Raw genomic sequence first — 19367 nt, 5'->3', positions numbered from 1 at the left:
GCAGAAAATGATATTGACTCGAGCTCAACGAAGCATAGCACAACAAAATAGAAAGGTGGAAGCAAATATCCGGCTGATCCCATCATCTGTATCCTGCACTTCTAGGCCACGCGAGCTCCTGGACTGCCCACATATGGCAGTGTCGAGAGCCTCGGAAGTTAGATGTCGGGAACTGACCTTGAAGAAGTGAAGCCTCGGGAATGATATGAGGTTCACTGCAAGCTTATCAAGGTCTGAGATGAGCTGACCAGGGAAGCAAAGGCTGTATGTTATGAATCAAATTGGTTGGGGAAATGAGATGTCATTCAATCCCGAGACATTATTGGTACATTTCTACATGGAAGTGACGATGCGTTATTGGTACATTTCTACATAGAAGTGACAATGCGTCTTGTGGATGGACATCGGCGCGATAGAACAGTACCATTTTCTCGCCTACATCCATTTACCATCCTGCATTCTGATCATTGCTACAGAATTTCTGTAAACTGGGTTGACATTGGAGATTACGTTGCAAGACCAACTGATCTCGATTCCCTGAGCAATATGGGCGAGAAAATGGTCTGACCTCTAAATATCCCAAGTTGAAAGATGTCGATCTTTCCCATTATTCTTACACTGAAACCCCAACCAAAAGCTTCTAACTGTCCATATGAGCCCATCAGTTTGAATCTCTTCAGAAAGGACAGAAACAAAAATTAGATTTGAGCCCAGGCCAAGGATTATATTGGGGAAGAAGCTCAAGGCATCCTAATCCATTGGTTGTAGCCTCAGAACTGTACTCATCAATAAATGGTATACAAGGAGTAGGCTGTCAAGCTCAACACTCTTTGTTTTTCCTTCTAGCACTCGAACCATTTACACGAACCAGTAAGAAAATTGAGAGATGAGGTATCAATGACAAGTATTACACTTATATGTTCCTGATTTACAGTATGTTAGCTTTTAAGTTCAAACTTCAGCTCTGCTATGATGAAAGTGCAAGCTCGGCCCATGCCAAAGACGACGACTTAAGCTCTGCAGAAAAAGACGTGTCGATCTGGGTCTCCAACATGGAGCTTATTTCTTGCATCGAAGGCCGCTTGGTAGGATCAGCATTTAGGCATAAGCTCACCACCTCACACACTACTTTAAGGTCCTCGTGCTGGAAATGTTTCAACTCAGGGTCAACCACGCAAGACATTACTTCTGGCAGTTCAAGATAGTCCTTAGCCTGCAGAGATAAGATTTTAATTGCAAAGATCATTTAAATTCTCCCGTGATCCTTCAATATATTTTCAGTACAAAAGTTCATGTCAAAGAAATGAGTTTCATAAGACTACTTACCCAATTTACCAAGCTCCCTTTGTCCTTGCAGTATGGAGGTCTTCCGCTCACTATTTCGAGCAGAAGTACCCCAAAAGCATGGATATTTCCCTGCACATCCTCATGGCGTCCTTCTAAGGAATTGGGAAGAACACAAATTGAGCCCTGACTGTCAATAGATCCCGAATGCTTTTCTGATCTTGCAAGAATCGTCTTCCAACTCTCGAAATCAACAAGCTGCAGTTGAAATGAGCAAACAACTTTTTCTCAAAACAAAACCCTAGATTTTGCACATTTCTATTTCTCCATCAGTACTTGAAATGATACTAAAGACCAAACAATGTAGGGCTCAAAAACAGCAAAGCAGAGAAAAATTTGGTTGTCGTATTTAAGTAATTTCAAGGTGCCTGCTAAAAGGAGCGACAAATTTTATAGAATATCCTCCTCAATTTTTTTTTTCCATCTGTCTCTACTCATTTCAGGTTTTCAATCACATTTTCTAGGATATCCATTTTGACAGAGCAGCTAAATCTTTCATTGTCTCTGTGTGATGTGTAATGACTTAGGCACTGGCATACCTTGGGGTAAAAATCTTCTGTTAGATATACGGCACTGGAATTCAACTCGGATATAGTAAAGGGTGGGTCAAGCTCATGAAGATACTTCAACCCACGAGCAATGCCCAAGACTATTTTCATACGCCGTGTCCAAGATAATTGGCAGCCTTCTCCATCTGCATTAGTATTACAGTTATAAATGGGAGGTGACAAAATGTGCCAAGTCCAAAGCATGCGTTGAACAGGATGGTTATTTCACTTACAATGAAGGTGTTCATAAAGTGTCCCATTGGATGCATACTCAAAAACAAGCATCCGTGTGAAAGGCGTACTTTCCTTGCAGTAGCCCAATAATCTTCCTGTATTATCATGATTTAGTCTAGCTAAATCTGCCACCTGGATGAAAACATGACCTAAAGTTTTACACAGGTTTTCCAAACTCACAATCTCAACTCAAAGTTTTCTGCTTTTGAAGCTGAAGTTTCATATAGGGATGAGGAACCAATTACCTCTCTCTGGAAGTAGAGTTCTAGATAGCCTGTCCAATGCTCTTCTTTGATGCAAAGCGATATCACGGCAATCTCAGGACCGCCTTTAATGGTGCCCTTGTATACCAAACTATCTGGTGATGAACCAATAATATTGCTGAAGTCTTCGCAAGCTACTTCTAGTTCTTGTCTGCTAAATCTCATTATGTCCTTCAACGCATCAGAATCTGCAGCAAAACTAACATAAATTTTAAGTAGGTACAATTTTTGAAATACCAGGGGAATGCATTGAACATAGTAAAGGCTAAGTCCTGACCTATGTATACAGAAATTTGGTCCTTCTCACTGGCCGATTTCTTCCAAGGTATGATGATGGATGGCTTGCTATTGCATCTCTGAAGAGCAGTCACAAGAGCTATGAGAAACAGACACCCCACCATAGTTCCCGTCACAATCTCTAAAGCCAATAACCAGGTAGGTCTCGATGTTCTCTGATGTTTGGCTTCATCATTGGCAGACCGATGTTTTGGAATGACATCTGAATGGCTTTTGCCAGGTGGAGAAGCACCTAAGCAGCAGATACTGTTATTAATGAAACAAGAACCGGTAACAAAAGGTTGATTGTTTCTTTTTCCCTTCAGTAAAGATAGTCTACCAATAGAATAGGATATAACACTTCAAAATAAACCACACAAAAAATCAATGACGGCATACTAGTCTTATATAATCACGATTTCACATCAAACCAAAATTTAGCATGACCTACATATGACCATATTACTGAAATTACAGATGACTTAATTTTCATTGACACGATGAGGGAAAAAGAAGAACTAACATCAAACATACCACACTGTGCACTGGAACGCTGCTTGGGATCTTTATTTTGAAGGCAATTTCCTTGAAAGCTCACACTGCAAGGTTGAGTGAGTGAAAAAAGAGTTACATAGAAAAAAGAAAGCAGAGAAAGAAAGCCAAAATAAGGCACCTTGGAAGATACTTCAGGCATTTTGGTATGCCCCCAACCAAAAAATTAAATGAAAAATCTGCCACCTTCAACTGGGATAAGCGACATAAGCCGCTTGAATTTGTATTTGAGGCGTACCTGACAAAAGAGGCAGCATAAGGCATCAATATAGACGATAAAGCCTCCAAATCACCATAACCCCATTAAAAGAACTTAGTTGACAACATATTGGGCTTGCATTAGCACGTTCGTCTCTAAGCTTTAACTTTACTGGTAAAGGGTCATTAAGGACATCAGGTTCATTTTCCATAAGCTCGTAAATCGCAATTACTGTTATATTGCTCCAGCATTTTTAAAGTTTCAAACCAGGGGATAAAACTATTCTAAGGACAATTTCCTTGATCTAGACCTTCAGCTAACAAATTGCCTATGTACGGCTTACCCGACGCAGGCTATGATTTGGAAGTCTTTTGCTTTAGTTCAAAAGGCAGGTTGGATATTGAGAAATTATTGTGCAAAGGCACAAAAGGAGGGGACATGAATCTTTATCCACATGTACCAAACTATTGAAATCAGAGAAAGCATCTAGCACAAGGATCATCTACTAACATGCCCTGTACATTTGATGTGAAATTGATGCTGCTTTCAGCAGGAACATTTCCTTGAAGCTTATTCCTGTCCAGCAGAAGTTCCTCAAGATACTTTAAATTTCCAAGTTCTTGAGGCATCGTGCCAGTCAGGCCATTAGACTCTAGATTTCTGCACATACAGAGCAAACAATGAGAAGAAAATGAGAATGTATCATCTACATTCTACACCTGTTCTACACAATCAATTAAAGAACCCCTCATACATTCTAATAGCATTTGTCAGATTCCCTATCTCAGGAGGTATCGGGCCTGATAATTGATTCATCCCCAAATCCAAAACTTCAAGGTTCTTCAACATTCCGACCTCTTTTGGAATTGTCCCTATCAGGTTGTTATCGTGCAAAATTCTGCAAGCCACAAGTGCAAAGAGAGTGGGCCTCGCTAATGTGAAACAGGTCTGGTAGAATCGACAACAACATAAGTGTATTGCATAATGTCTTGAGAGCAACAACATACAATTCCTGCAAGTAGGTGAGGTGACCGAGATCTGGCGTAAGAAACCCCTTCAAACCCGAATTCGAAATGTTCCTGCAAAAAAAAACAGAGATTGCACACAAAATTGAGCAACAAGAATATTCCTTCTGCCGGCACCATCAGCAATCTAGGGGCAAACGGTGTAACATACTTGATTACTAGACAATCAAGAAAAGTCTATATCAAAACTTACATTTTAAGTACATGGTCCCGAGCAGCCGAACAAGATATGCCAGACCAGTCGCAAGGATCTGCATCTAGGGCATTCCAGTTGGAAAAAACCACATTGGGGTCCTCATAGATGGCCTCCTTGAAAGTGATTAGTGCCCAACCTGCGCAAAAACCAGAAAGCAACACACGATTAAGCACAGAAAACTGAAAATACATCAATTACAACATCGCAGCTAGACAAAAGCTCCAAGATAATTACTACTTCCTATGCCCTGCACTAATTTGCATTCTGTTATTAAGATCCCGGTAGGATAATATTGCTATCTTGGTGGCTGAGAAGTAAAGCCGATAAAGAGAGAGCAATCAAGTTCTTGATCTCAAATTTTTGTTCTCATCCATTGCATCAGAATATTAATTGCAAACTTGGATTTTTCTTGATAAAAATAAATCAACACAAAATAGAATCAGAGTACCCAAAATTCCACCAACCATAGAGTCCAGATTCTTTTTTTACAATTGAACACTGTTCAAGAGCTTTTAACTAAACAAGATCTGCGGATCAGATATGAGAGTGATTTTCATAAAAAGCACGTACCTTCGTAAGGCGCAAAAGAATCACAAGTCACCAGCAGGACTCCAAAAACAACAAACAGAAGCTGAACTGAACCGAATGCTCTCATTTCTTCACAAATCTCTACACTGACCAACTCACTGTCGCTCAAGAAACCCCCAAAGAAGATCACACCAACACAACAAAGAAAACAAGAAATGAGGGTGGAAAAAGCCCCCAGATTTGCTCTAGATGGGGGTCACAAAGAAAGAGCACAACAGACAAAAAAATGGAAAAATGAAGCCACTATCTCCGTTCTAGGTCCTCAAGCCGCAATCTACTACCGGAAATGGAATGCCTCGAAACAGAGGGCGAAGAAAGAAGCCCCCGCAAGAACAGAGAATGAGAGCCTCGGCACGGTAGCGAAGACCAGAGGGTTCGAATCCAAGATTTGGTAACTACCCACCAACCCAAGCAACCAAGAATGTGCGCTGACAATGCAGCAGATGGACGCGAAGTTAAAGGGGGAGTGTACACCTGCACACCCAGATGTGGGGGAGAGAGAGAGACAGAGACTTGGATTCAAAGAGAGGTTTCGTTGCTCGCTCAAGGTGCAGAGATTTGAAGCATGGAGAAAAGCAAAAGGTGGGGGGGGTGGGAGGGTGATGATAGGACCACCCCCAAGCAAGAACAGGATGAGTGAAAGCGAGAGAGCGTGTTGCTACTCCTCCTCCTACAAGCTTTTCCCTTTGGGGGATGGAGAAATATCACAAGAGGAAAAATGGGTTCTTTTTCCAGATTGGTGCTGCGTTGTCATATGCATGGATAAAGGTGGGAGCTTTATGTTTTTCACTCTCTCTCTCTCTCTCTCTCTCTCTCCCCGTCAACTAATAATAATGATTGCTTTCAACAAGGATGTGAAATTTGATAAAAATTTTGGGAGGTTGAAATTCAATATGGTTTGCGAGAGGAAATTTGCATCTGTCGCGAGATTTTGAGCGTACGGTCGGGGGAGGGCCCTACCCTTTGAATATTTTCCTCCCGCTGGTTTATTTCATTTTGTCCATACTTTGGAGGGATTAATTATTGGATTGTCCCGTCATGAATGAAAAATGAAGTTACCGACAAAATGCGATAAAAATTGAAGTAAGGTCAAGACGCCAGCAAATTGACTTAACAATTTACAACGAGAATCTTCATTAGGACTATAGATAAGGATATCATTAATGTAAATTTGGGCATTTGCCAAAATGCAGTGACTCGATGGAAATCGGGTAATTACTTGATAAAGCAAGCGCAGAAGCAATAGATTGCACAAGAAGAAATAGTGGACGGAAGTAAAAGAAGGGATTAGTGCTTATTTGTACCATAAAACGTGGGTGGTTACTAAGTGAAATTGATGATGATAGACGTATCAATCTACCCCCGCGGCCTTCTTATTAACATGTCATTATTTCTATACAAGGGTAAATGAGCTTGAATATAAACAGGTTTTACCTTACTTGTATACAAGAATTCTGCAATTCGCATTCCAAGCATTTTGATTTTGCATTTGCGATATTTTCGCGATGTAAGTGAACGTATACACGAGAAGAACTTTACCTGCGAAAAGAGTTGCCATTTTTTTTCGTCGCATCGAGTAACCAATTTCGAGAGCATTCAATGAATCACATCAGATGAAAAAGTCCTATGGAGAGACCCTAACTCAGTTACATTCGCCGGAATTTGAAAGGAGACAGGAGAGTAATGTTGATCTAATTTTTGACCTCTTTTGCTTTGATTGCTGGGGTATTCTTCTAAAGCTTTTAACGAGTCAAATTTGGCGATGCCAAAATCACGGGTAAAGTCAAAGTTCAAATTCATACTCCCTAATAAAAAGTTTCATTAGCTGGCAAATCAAAAGGGAGTTTCTTAAGATTTTCAGTGGCCCCACGGCCAAAGCAGAGTCCTCGTCCTCGTCCCTCACTATGTTAATTTAAACATGGAGCATTAGTCTTATTTAATCACGCCACTATAGTGTTCAATGTTGCTGATTAATGTGCCTTATTTTATTTTTATCATATGATCAAAAAACACGAGACACCCAGAAAAATCCAAGGATGAGTTCACAGGTTTTGTTGACGCCGATGAAGGATCTTGTCTTCATCCTCCGGTCCCTTTCCTTCGCAGCTGTTGAATCATGGTCTTCTTCCCTTTACTGTATGTAACTCATTCGTTTCTGATCAAGGCGACATGGAGAAACTTTCAAAACCGCACCACAGACCCTTGTCTGGCAGGTGAATACAAGTCGACATAGTTTTTGGTTCGTCAGCCTGCCGACCTATGTGGAAAAATTTATATTACCATCGCCTTTGCAAGGATTGCTCAGTTCGGACATCTACTTCCAGGATTCTTTCTTCTTCTTTTTATTGTTTTTGAAGTTGGAGACTTGACCATATATCCCTACGCAAGAAAATCTTGTGTTAGGTAATTGATGATAATCTAGCCAGTATAGCTATGTCATCGAATGACCATTTTGAGTAGGTAGTGGGATTTGGATATCTAGAATGGTAGTCCCAACAAAATATATAGTATTATGAATCATCACTTTTGCTTGCTAAAAAGACCGTCTTTGAAATAAGGAGAACAAGAAGAGTGCACGAAATTAGATCTGTATATAAATGGGGACTATTCGAATTACTATCCAGTTATTCATGAGTGCTTCATCGATGTTGCTAAAGGTTTCATAACTTGCGTGAAATACAATTACTTTTGCAATACAATTGCCGCTTGACAGTTGACCTAGTGGTGTGAATATGAAGAGCTGTGATATGGCTAGTTTCGAGTTCAAATCTTGAAATTGTAGTCCCCAAGCTCCATTTCCACTGCCCAAATGTCTAGTATACTTTTTCCAGGACACTTTTTGTATATCTAACTCGGCACACGTAAATTGAATTATTATAGCAAATCCAATTTGAATATTTTTAACTCGCAATTCACAAATTCAATTTGGATCATGGACAAACCATCTTTGCAAATCCAAATGACCTTATAGACCTTCAGCTCTCAACTCCCTGCACACTAGGACAAAGAAGTCCTCTTGGTGTTAGGTTGTTTGGGCACTCTCCGATACTCATGTCAGTGCTGGACTAACCTTAAAGTAAGTAAATTTGGAGCAAGCTGAGACAAAGTAATCGCTAAATGTAATTAACATCTCAGACCTTAATGCACTGTTTCAATTCTATCTATACTTAAATGACCCAAAGGTTCCTTATTTCTTGGAACTGTTGGATGGTAGGGCTGCTTTGCCCCATAATGGGCATAATTGATTTCATGTATGACACCCTTAAATTAACTCACTTGAGACTTGAGATATTATCCGTTTTGGCCCGTTCGATACCGAGACTCGTGGTTTTTCCATTTGACGTATTGGTAGGCATTTTCCCTAGAGGTCATTACTAAACGGATTTCGTTATATCAAAATGCGCCTCGTGTGAGTTAATTATATTTTTACGTATGTAATTCAAGAACGCTTCCTCCCCCCTAGGGTTCATTGTGTAATTTGGTTTCGTTGCTATCCCTCCTTTGCCATTATAGAAGCCAGATGAGAGCCAATCTTTGTCCAATGCCTCTTGACCCGACAATCTCCCTACTCTCGTCGGACCGAGTTGTTACATCATGCCTCTCTACGAGACTTGACCATTATGGTATTGATTTTGTGCATATGATTAGGGTGTTAGGGGACTTGTAGCTCAGGAACCGCAGGTCATCCATTCAAATTCGACTAACTACATGCAAATTATTCTAGGTTAGGGGCCACCAAAATGTATGCACTTAACCGGTTCATAAGACTTACAGAGTGTTCCATGAATCTTTTGATAACCAAGTCTCCAAATCTGTACCCCGGGCTCGAAATGTTCTCTCTCCTTTCTTTATTTTTTATTGGATCGGTGCGTGAATGAACCACCGGTAGTTGCACTACAACGATAATTGGGATGCTATGAGACTTGACCATTATGGTATTGGTTTTGTTAACAAGTGCTCAGCTAGATAAAATGCACTGAAAAACCCCCTTTAAGAGAGCCTATAAAATTTGAAGTGTTAAATTTAGGGCACCTTTTTTAAAGGCTCATTGATTCCGCTTTGAAATGCAAATGCACTTACTCTAATATATATAATTGTCCCAAAATATAATCCCTTTCAATTTTCAAATTGGGTCATGCCACATACAATAATATGCTTAGTGTCCACAAAACCCACTTTGAAGTAAACAAATCATACGGAGAGAAACTGCTCATTTTGATAGCTTATTTTAACATTTTGGAAATAGAGGAAATGAGCGGGCACCGCGACCCAAAAAAAAAGCACATCTTACCCATCTAGGAAAACGGAAAATTACGGTGTTACGACATTCACTCGGAGATAATTTTTCTTTCGAAATTGGTTCATAATATAATTGCCGGCCGCACGACACATCATCGCTTTAAATGTTATTACCTTGCTCCCTTCTTCTACGAAATGTATATAGATAACCACAAATATTTTTTTCTTTTTTTTTTACCGTTTTTACTTGTTTAATTGGTAATTACCGTTGGTACCATATTGATAATTTGGAATACGCCCCCATTTGATTTCGAACGGAAACCCGACCCGGATTAGTTAGAGGGAGATAGAGACAGGGTCTCCGGAATTCGCGCCCGTAATCATGTGCCGCGTTCCATCGGAGTGCACCCCACCCACCGCCCTCCATTCATTGTTCCCTCGCGAGATTTCGCGCCCCCAACCCGCCACTCATTCAATTTATAGTCAAAATATCACGAGACGGGATTTTGTTAACTCCACGCATTTACCCAAAAAGAAGAAAAAAAAATCTAAATTAACATACGGAAAAAGCCACCAAAAATCCTAAATCATACCTACCGTGACATATTTACCGTAAGCTTTTTTCTATGATACCAAAAATCTCACACTTATACTTGCGCGACATATTAATCCTCCGTCAAGATTTTGTGATTAAAATTTTGCCTACATGGACGCCGAAAGACAAACAATTTTGAAATGATTCCCATGTGATTTAAGTGAAATAAGAATGACTTTTTTTTCCTGCAAAATATTTTACGTCACAAGAAAAAGTTTAAAGTAAATATATTATGATTGACATGATTTAAGAGTTTTGATGTCACAAAAAAAATTCAGGGTAAATGCGACATTGCAGACAGTGATTGATGGTTTTTGGGGACTTTTTCCCTTACCATAATTACCAATATAATTCGAAAGTTTTTTGGTAATTACACGTCAGCTTAGTAGAACAAACAGAAGGGTCAGTCCAAGACATCGATTGGGCATCGCATTTTCAATGGTGTTATTGACGATTATCGCTCTCGCATTAGTGCATCATCGTATTATATTTTTTGGTGTTGCTGATTATCCTGTTTTCGTGTCATTATATTTGTAATTTATGGCCATGCGCGATTTACAAAAATAATTTTTAATAATAAAATACGCATGAAGATTTACTCATTGAGGTAGCGAATGATAACCATTCTGTTCTGGAATAAGTTCCTGAAACAGAAATAGATTTTTCTATTTCTGGTTCCAAGATGAGTTTCTGAGAAAAGAAACCCGTTTGATAACGACCAAAAATTTCTATTTGTAAAACAGAAACCCGTTTGATAACAGCACAAAATTTCTATTTCCTGAAACAAAAACCCGTTTGATAAACAACACAAAATTCTATTTCCAGGAACAAAAATCCATCTTTTTAGAAATGGAATAAAAATAATTAGAAAATCCAAAAAATTCCTAAAAATCTCAAAAAAATTCAAAAAATCCAAAAAAAATGAAAAATTCTAGAAAAATTCATCACAATTTCCAAAAAATAAAAAAAATTCAGATTTCGGGAAAATAGGAAATTTGTTGAATTTTTAAAAAAAATCAAAAATTTCAAAATTTCATAGAATGGCTTAAAATACATGTGGCCACCTACTTTTAGTGAAATTTAAATTTTTTTAGGTGCCCAAAAAAAATCAAAAAATCCAAAACTTCACAGAATAGTTTAGAATACATGTGGCCACCGACTTTGAGTGAAATTTAAATTTTTTAAGGTGCCTAAAAAAATCCAAAAACTCAAAAATTTCAAAACTTTACAGAATAGCTTAGAATACCTGTGGCCACCCACTTTGAGTGAAATTTTAATTTTTTGAGGTGAAAAAAAAGCAAAAAATCAAAAATTTCAAAACTTCACAGAATGACTTAGAATATCTGTGAGCACCCACTTTGAGTGAAATTTAAATTTTTTTAGGTGCCAAAAAAAAATAAAAACATAAAAAATCAAAAATTTTAAAACTTCATAGAATGACTTAAAATGCCTCTAGCCACCCACTTTGAGTGAAATTTAATTTTTTTTAGGTGCCCAAATGGTTTTTTTTATTTTTTAATTTTTTTCCGGCACCTAGAGAAAATTAAATTTCACTCAAAGTGGATGGCCACATGTATTCTAAGCCATTCTGTGAAGTTTTGAAATTTTTGATTTTTTACTTTTTTTTCTTTTTTTCGGCACCTAAAAAAATATAATATTTCATTCAAAGTTGGTAGCCATAGGTATTCTAAGCCATTCTGTGAAGTTTTGAAATTTTTACTTTTTTGCTTATTTTTATTTTTTTCCGGCACCTAAAAAAAATTAAATTTCGCTCAAAGTGGGTGGCTACAGGTATTCTAAGCAATTCTGTGAAGTTTTGAAATTTTTTATTTTTTTATTTTTTTCGGCACCTAAAAAAATTTAAATTTCACTTAAAGTGGATGGCCACAGGTATTCTAAGCCGTTCTGTGAAGTTTCAAATTTTTTGATTTTTTGCTTTTATTTTTATTTTTTTAGGCACCTAAAAAAAATAAAATTTCGTTCAAAGTGGGTGGCCACAGGTATTTTAAGCCATTCTGTGAAGTTTTGAAATTTTTGCTTTTTTGCTTATTTTTATTTTTTTTGGCATCTAAAAAAAATTAAATTTCGCTCAAAGTGGGTGGCCACAGGTATTCTAAGCCATTCTGTGAAGTTTTGAAATTTTTGCTTTTTTGCTTATTTTTATTTTTTTTGGCATCTAAAAAAAATTAAATTTCGCTCAAAGTGGGTGGCCACAGGTATTCTAAGCCATTCTGTGAAGTTTTGAAATTTTTTATTTTTTGCTTTTTTAAATTTTTTTCGGCACCTAAAAAAATTTAAATTTCGCTCAAATTGGGTGGCCACAGGTATTCTAAGACATTCTGTGAAGTTTTTAAATTTTAGATTTTTTGATTATTTTTTATTTTTTTTGGCATCTAAAAAAAATTAAATTTTGCTCAAAGTGGGTAGCCGTAGGTATTCTAAGCCATTTTGTAAAATTTTTTATTTTTTATTTTATTTTTTTCGGCACTTAAAAAAATTTAAATTTCGCTCAAAGTGGGTAGCCACAGATTCTAAACCATTCTGTGAAGTTTTGAAATTTTTGATTTTTTGATTTTTTTCCCACCTCAAAGATCGTAACTTCCAGATGAACATGTGTTTTGAAGAAAGAGTTCTCTCAGAACTGATTCTCATTTTTTGTCTAGAAATAGAAAACCTACTTTTTTTTTGTTCTGATTTCTGGTTCAGAATCGGTTCTGGAATAAAAAGTTATTCCAGAAATAGAAAAATGGAATTGCGTTACCAAACGGGTTTCTGGTCCAAAGCTATTTCTGGGAACAGAAAACCAGTTCTGGACAGAACCAGAATGGTTATCATGCGCTACCTGAGTGTCCACGAATCACAATCAAAGCTAATGTCGGGAAGAAATTTCTTTTTTTTTTTTTGTCGTGAGTTTATTTTAGATAGGCTAATGTAGGACGGTAGGCGAAACTGGGAAGACCCGAATATGGGATTGCACTCGTTGGCACGATGAATCCGACGTTTGTTGTGTCTTGTGCGCTGACCCTTATATATGTATTGGTTTTAACTACAGAATCAACCTCGTGGCTTAATGATAATACAGAAAAAAAAACACTTTTTCAAGGAGAAATTACCGACCCTTTCTCTCATTTTTGTGTCAAAATAAAAGAATTCTCAAGTAGTCTCCAACCACCTCAATATACAATTCAACCGTCCCATCATTAAATCTAGTGTGATGTATAAGAAGTACATATCTTTCTAGCTAACACAACTTGTATGTTAAAATAAATAGAGAAAAATTAGAAGTCTGATGTAGTGCAGGAGGGCAGGCTAATTGAATATGTGGTCCAATTTGATGTGTGCCCAATTATAAAAAATATATAATCCCCACACTATTTTAATACCCTATGATATACCCTATGATTGCCTTTTGTGATTTGTCACAAACTCGATGACTTTTACATAGAGTAGAGGCGACAGGAGACAATGGAAAAATTGTTTAAACATGAAGGGGCCCATGCTGACTATACTTCAAAGCAAGACATTATAAAAGCTTGGAGTATATTTTAAGGAAGAAGGAACTGAATGATTCCTAAACATGCAACGATCCACTGAGCCCAAGTGTTAGCTGAGCTTGGACACGTGTCGGGTCATCATCGGTCCAGAAGACGAGATGTGAAATAAAATATTTTGGTCTTTAATTAATGTGTGTGTTAGCTAGGTGTGAGCCATCAAATGCTGTAATTATGTCACTAAGAAGTCATAATTTGACAAGTAGGAAAAATGGGTCGTAATTAACAAAGGATTAATTTTTTTAAACAAAATAAAAGGGGCAAGTTGGGGCCTATGTGGCTGAGAATTTCAAAGATTTTGATGTTGCTTTTTGAGGAAGGCCATTGAGAGTTTACGTGGGACGGGTTCAATTGTCTTCATGTAGCTTGTTGTGAGCATGCCCCATGTGCTTTCTTTCATTGAGATTGGACCCTCCCCTTTATGCTTTTGGGGGACCTTTTTGTTGGGTTCCTGCATTTAACTTGCTCCCATTGACTAGGGGTGCAATCGGACCGAGTCGGTCGAGCCGACATGCTGCTAGGGCCGAGCTCGATTCGACTCGAGTATGCAGTGCTTGAAACTTGACTCAAACTTGATTGGATATCAATTTTCCCACTCAATCTCGACTAACTAAAAAATGGAGAGACTAGAGATCTACTTGATGCGTTTACAATTAACTTATAAATAAAACTCGAGCTCGAGTCTAATGAGCTCGGATGTAATGTAAATTGAAGTACTTTGTGTCTATTTTCATTAGCATCAAATGTTTATGAAATTAATAATGAAGCTCGATTAGGGAAAGCTTACTGAGTCGGATATTAACAAGTCGAGCTCGATATGACAAGATACTCATATAGCTCGAACTCGAGCTCGACTCAAAATTAAGTGAGCTGATCTCAAGTAGTCATCAAACCGAACTCAAGTTACTCGCAACTCTATAGTAGCTTGATTCTATTTTAACCCTACCATCGATCCTATCTTTGATTTTCCATTTTTTTTCCCACCATCTTTTACATAATTCTAATTAAGTTATGATTTACAATGAATGACTATGAAGAGGCCACGCTTACTATCACGCTAGAAATGCAGGGTCACTTGATTTTCAATTGTGAAATTTGGTATGCCATGTTGCACTAACCATATATAGCAGTCCAAATAAAATAAAAAGAGGAATCGCAAGAATCAAATCTGACACTTCCTAATTGCGGTTAGTTGGACAGATCTCGATAAATAAAGATGATCTTGTCAACTTCGCCTACCCCATTATTAAACTTGCAATAAAAAGTAACTAACGAGCCATGATGGGTCATCAACTGATAATTTTCTTGCTCTAATCATGCATTTGTCCCGCTAAAGCTGAGGATTAGGTCAGCCACCGTCTTCGGTAACACAGTTGATTCAAGATCAAGAAACTCCATCGGCTAGTTAATAATTGAACAAAGCACTAAAGCAAGAGAGAAGCTACATAATTTGGTGAAGAGAGATTCAAACCCAAGAGCCTCATTTTCCCTAGATGCATGGAATTCGTGCTTTAATCAGATCTTAGCCTTTCATTTTCATCATCAAGAGCCGTGTTTTCTTGAGGAGAGGCTTTCACTAGGCTGCTTTGTTTTCGTGAAAGTCGAACATTCATACACCGACAGATTCATCACGACGTGACAATAATTATCAAATTGCTCAAAAAATTTTCAACACCCCATAAAATCACCGACCAAGTAATAACAATGGATCAAACTTCCAATTCACATCGAATTATAGTAAGATCCAAAGTTTCGTATAAAAGATCAGAAAACACGCACGTATTTATATTAGATTCCTTTCTGGGGTAATTAGGCTCGCATCTATAGGGGACATTAATATCGTACTAAATAAATGCTTTTAGTTGGTCAAGTGAAAGCCTTCAGAAGCAGTTTGATGTCCACATCGCTCAGCGACCACATTAGGACAGAAGATTTGAATTCCAAGTGTGGTGGGGGGGGAAGATTTAGGAATCAGTTGCTCATAGACATAGACTGTGGAACAGCAACAGTACAACCTCAGTCAGACCAAACACTCCTCGTTTTGTACAAGAAACTTGAGCCACATCATTGGGTTCGTTACCACGTCTTCAGCAACAGGTCAGATCTTTTTTTTTTTGGTAAGAAGGAAAAAAAAAAAAAAGATCCCCAAACAGGTCAGCTCTTTTATTCTCGCGCCATATGTTTTTCCTTCGATATTTCCATAAAATCTATAATTTCACATCCATAATTTTGTAATTGAAGCATAACAAAGAAAATGACACAAATAGTCCCTGAAGTTTGGCCAAATGTACAATATGATCTCCAAACGTTTAATTTGTTTGATGTGGTCTCTGAAATATGATCCATGGATTTTTAAATATTTTCATATAATATAGGAACTACACTAAACATTTACAGATACTTCAAAGACCATATTGAATAAATTAAAAGTGTGGGGATTACATTGCATGTTGGGTCAAAGTTCATAAGCTACATTGTACAAATTAAAAGTTTAGGGACGATAATACACATTGGATGAAACCTCAATGACCATTTATGCTATTATTCCAAGCATAATCAATGTCTTTTTAATTAGGGTGCATCTATTATCAAGATAGTAACTTTTTTAAAGTGAAAATTGCAATGGGGAGGAAACCATAGAGTAAACCTTATAAAACATGATAGAGCACAGGTGGATAGGAGTACTTTTTTTTTTATATAAATAGGAGAAATTGTCCAATCAGTCCTTAACTTATAGTACAAATATTGATCTAGTCATGAACTTTCCATTTTTGACAATACAGTCCTATACCTTTTCGCAATATTTTAATGTCGTCCTCCCAACCAATTTTAGCCGAAAATTGTTGATGTGGTGGTGTACTAGGTAGGATGGCCGGTAACAGCCATCCATATAACAGCTAGGATAATTACATCGGAATTTCACACAAAGGTTTAGGACTAAATTGACAAAATTTAAAAATATTAAATTGCCATCCATATAATAGGTTTAGGACTAATTAAGTCATTTTCCCAATCAATTTAGGTATCTCATCTATGTTCCCTTACTAGTGGCTATTTATTCTCGAAGTATGTAAAATGGCAAGTCTAATCAACATAGACCGCTCTCTAAAAACCTCTATCGAGTTCATAAAACATTTTAAAAATTTATGAGCTTGACCAAAATTTTGATAGTAGAACTAAAGAGGTGCATAAAATCTATATTTCATTTAATAAGGGAAGGGCGCAATTCGTTCTCCTTTTTTTTTTTTAAACTGTTCTTGCAAATTAACTAAAAACTATTCTAGAGACTAGGCCTCTGAGCCAGACACTCTATATGCCTAAGGAAAATAATTGTGTAATAGGCATTGGACCAATCTAAGAGGGCAAAATAATTTTGACAATAATGTGCCTAAGGAAAGAGGAAGGTGACTTCATTAATGTCAAAAAAGATATGGAGCCTTGGTTGATAGAATAACTCTCTCAAACCCTAATTCACACCGATTTGGTTTCTATGGAGCCTTCCCTTCGTTTCTAATGATACTACCCATTTCATTTTTTTTTTTGGGGGTCGAACTACCCATTTCATTGATTAGGTGTACATACCTTGTAAGCCTCTAACCTCATCCTACCTACAATTGAAAGACAAACATACCGGTGGCATGGTGGCAGCATGCGGTGTAGTAGTTATAGATGGTAACGTGATTTGATATATGAAAGCTCTTATACTCCTCTCGTGCGTAAGACCAATGCGTAGAAATGAATTATAGGTAAGAGCTAAGCGAGGGGATAATTGTGTAAAAAGTTATTAACTTATTGTACGTCGGTCAATTCCATTTCAAACTTTTCAATTTTGCTAATTTAGTTTTAAATATTTTGATGACTTGCTAATTTAGTCATTCTAACTAATTTGGTTGGAACTAACTAACGTGGTGGTATAGTCAGCGCTGATCCTTCTATGTAGCACATTTGACGCTGACGTAGACGATTTTTTTACAATATTTTTTTCCTTTTCTTTTTTTCTCTTTTTTTTTTCTCTATTTCCCTTCGCTGGTTACTAGGCCTTCGCAATGGCCAATGGAGGTTGCCTGAATATGGCAAGAGATGCTCTTGCCAAATTCGCAAGGGTGACCCTTGCGATAGCCGATGCTCAGAGATCGGAGGAGATAAATAGGAAAAACATAAAAAAAGAAAGAAAAGAAAACAAAAAGGAATAAAAACAATTCAGAAAATTTTATAAAAACAGAAAAAATCGTTTATGTCAGTATCAGCCGTGCCACGTAAGATAGCTAACATTCACTTCAGCGATTTCTAGCTAAAATTGGCTGGAATAACTATATTAACATATCGTTAAAAGGTTTGGAACTAAATTTGGCGTTATACAATATATTTATGACTTTTTGGATAATTTTTCTACTAAACGAGAGATATGACAAGGCTGGAACACATTGAATCTCTAGCTCTCATACCATATAAATTTTGTTAGACCATTATCGAGTTCTCCGAAAACTTTAACCGCTAAATGAACATGGAACTTAATATTTTCCTTTTTGATCGATGAAGAGGACGTTCACATTAAAAGCTTTAAACCCTATACTTGTGGCTTACTATCTAGATTACAATGTACTTCAACTAAGACTTAGTTTCTTAAATGACATGCAATTAGCAATATGCATGGCCGTCTTAATCGAAAGTCTCTGTTTTAAGACACATGAAAACAAAGTAGTATCGAGATGAGGATTTTGACATTGAGAATCATGTCTGATTTGGTCATGCCAAACAACAACCCAATTATGAGAACCTTGATTTTGACAAACACCGTGGAGGATTGTGACATGTTCAAGATTGAAATTTATTTACTATACATAGTAATATCTATCTCTTTTTTTTTTATGCATTTGAAGCATTTCTCTTTAGTGAAAGTACCCTAACAATTGGTAACCAAAAAGCAAGGAAGCAAAAATGAATATCCAAAACATTTGACAACGGAACAGAGGTTGGATTCATCGTGCAATAGAAATGGCAAAAATTATTTGTACCGATGTGTGCTGTCATTTCGCGTAACAAATGGTGTCTAAATTAAAAAAAAAAAGTACGATAATCAATGCCATAAATGCTAAAGAGTAACGGCTACCAAGCTGGGTAGAAAATTTGATTAATGAGCGGTTGTCCTTGGCGTTGTTTTCCGATGTTCGAGTTCAGGAAAAGAGAAGTACGTCGGGAGAGCTTCTCCACCAGTCAAAATTGAGCTCCTGACATAATTTATCTACCCTTAAGAAATAATAAACGAACATGGTATATAAATATATGCTGCAACCAGCAGCAGCGGACACAGAAATTTATGTTGAAAAGGGCAAAACGTTTTATGAAATGAAGGAAAATTTCTATTATGGGTAATTAGTTCATTTGAATTAAAGATATTTCTGTATCAAGTGCGGTTAATATAGTTCCCGGCACATTGGCTAACAAGATCTATATAAAGTTTGGGTGGATTATTTCCACTCCCGAAATAACTAAAGACACTTCCTTCTATTGCGAAGTACCCTTCAATCCCTTCTCTCTTCTTCCTCCAACGTGCTTCGACTTTGCACTGACATGTCTATCTCTTGAGCACCTTTGGTCATGCGCACAAATTTGCTACCCTGCTAACAATTACATCACCTCACCGCACCGGCGCCACCACCCACCTTCGTTGCTATCATCACTTAGCAGTCCTGTCTCTCTCTCTCTCCCTTCATTGTTTGCTAGGTCATATCCCTGGATCTGTCTCTCCGCTTCCCT

The 19367-nt window shown here is 37.4% G+C and overlaps 1 protein-coding gene across 1 annotated transcript; it reads right to left on the bottom strand.

The window, feature by feature from the left end:
- Window positions 1–758: 758 nt before the first annotated feature.
- LOC115675453 (probable LRR receptor-like serine/threonine-protein kinase At1g63430) lies at window positions 759–5982 on the bottom strand. Its single transcript, XM_030598109.2, has 13 exons — window positions 5208–5982; window positions 4635–4773; window positions 4424–4495; window positions 4171–4314; window positions 3927–4076; window positions 3339–3455; window positions 3200–3264; window positions 2667–2918; window positions 2372–2577; window positions 2126–2258; window positions 1884–2038; window positions 1327–1542; window positions 759–1213 (listed from the first exon to the last, which is right to left on the bottom strand). The coding sequence occupies exons 1-13, from the start codon at window positions 5290–5292 to the stop codon at window positions 968–970; spliced, it is 1980 nt and encodes a 659-aa protein (XP_030453969.1). The 5' UTR covers window positions 5293–5982; the 3' UTR covers window positions 759–967.
- Window positions 5983–19367: the final 13385 nt, after the last annotated feature.

Source organism: Syzygium oleosum, unplaced genomic scaffold (assembly GCF_021117445.2).
Source record: "Syzygium oleosum isolate NSW1041296 unplaced genomic scaffold, Sole_v2.1 Sole_v2.15, whole genome shotgun sequence".
NCBI classification, from domain to species: Eukaryota; Viridiplantae; Streptophyta; class Magnoliopsida; order Myrtales; family Myrtaceae; genus Syzygium; species Syzygium oleosum.
Note: the sequence above shows the minus strand (reverse complement) of the source record. Positions and strands in the feature narration are given on the sequence as shown.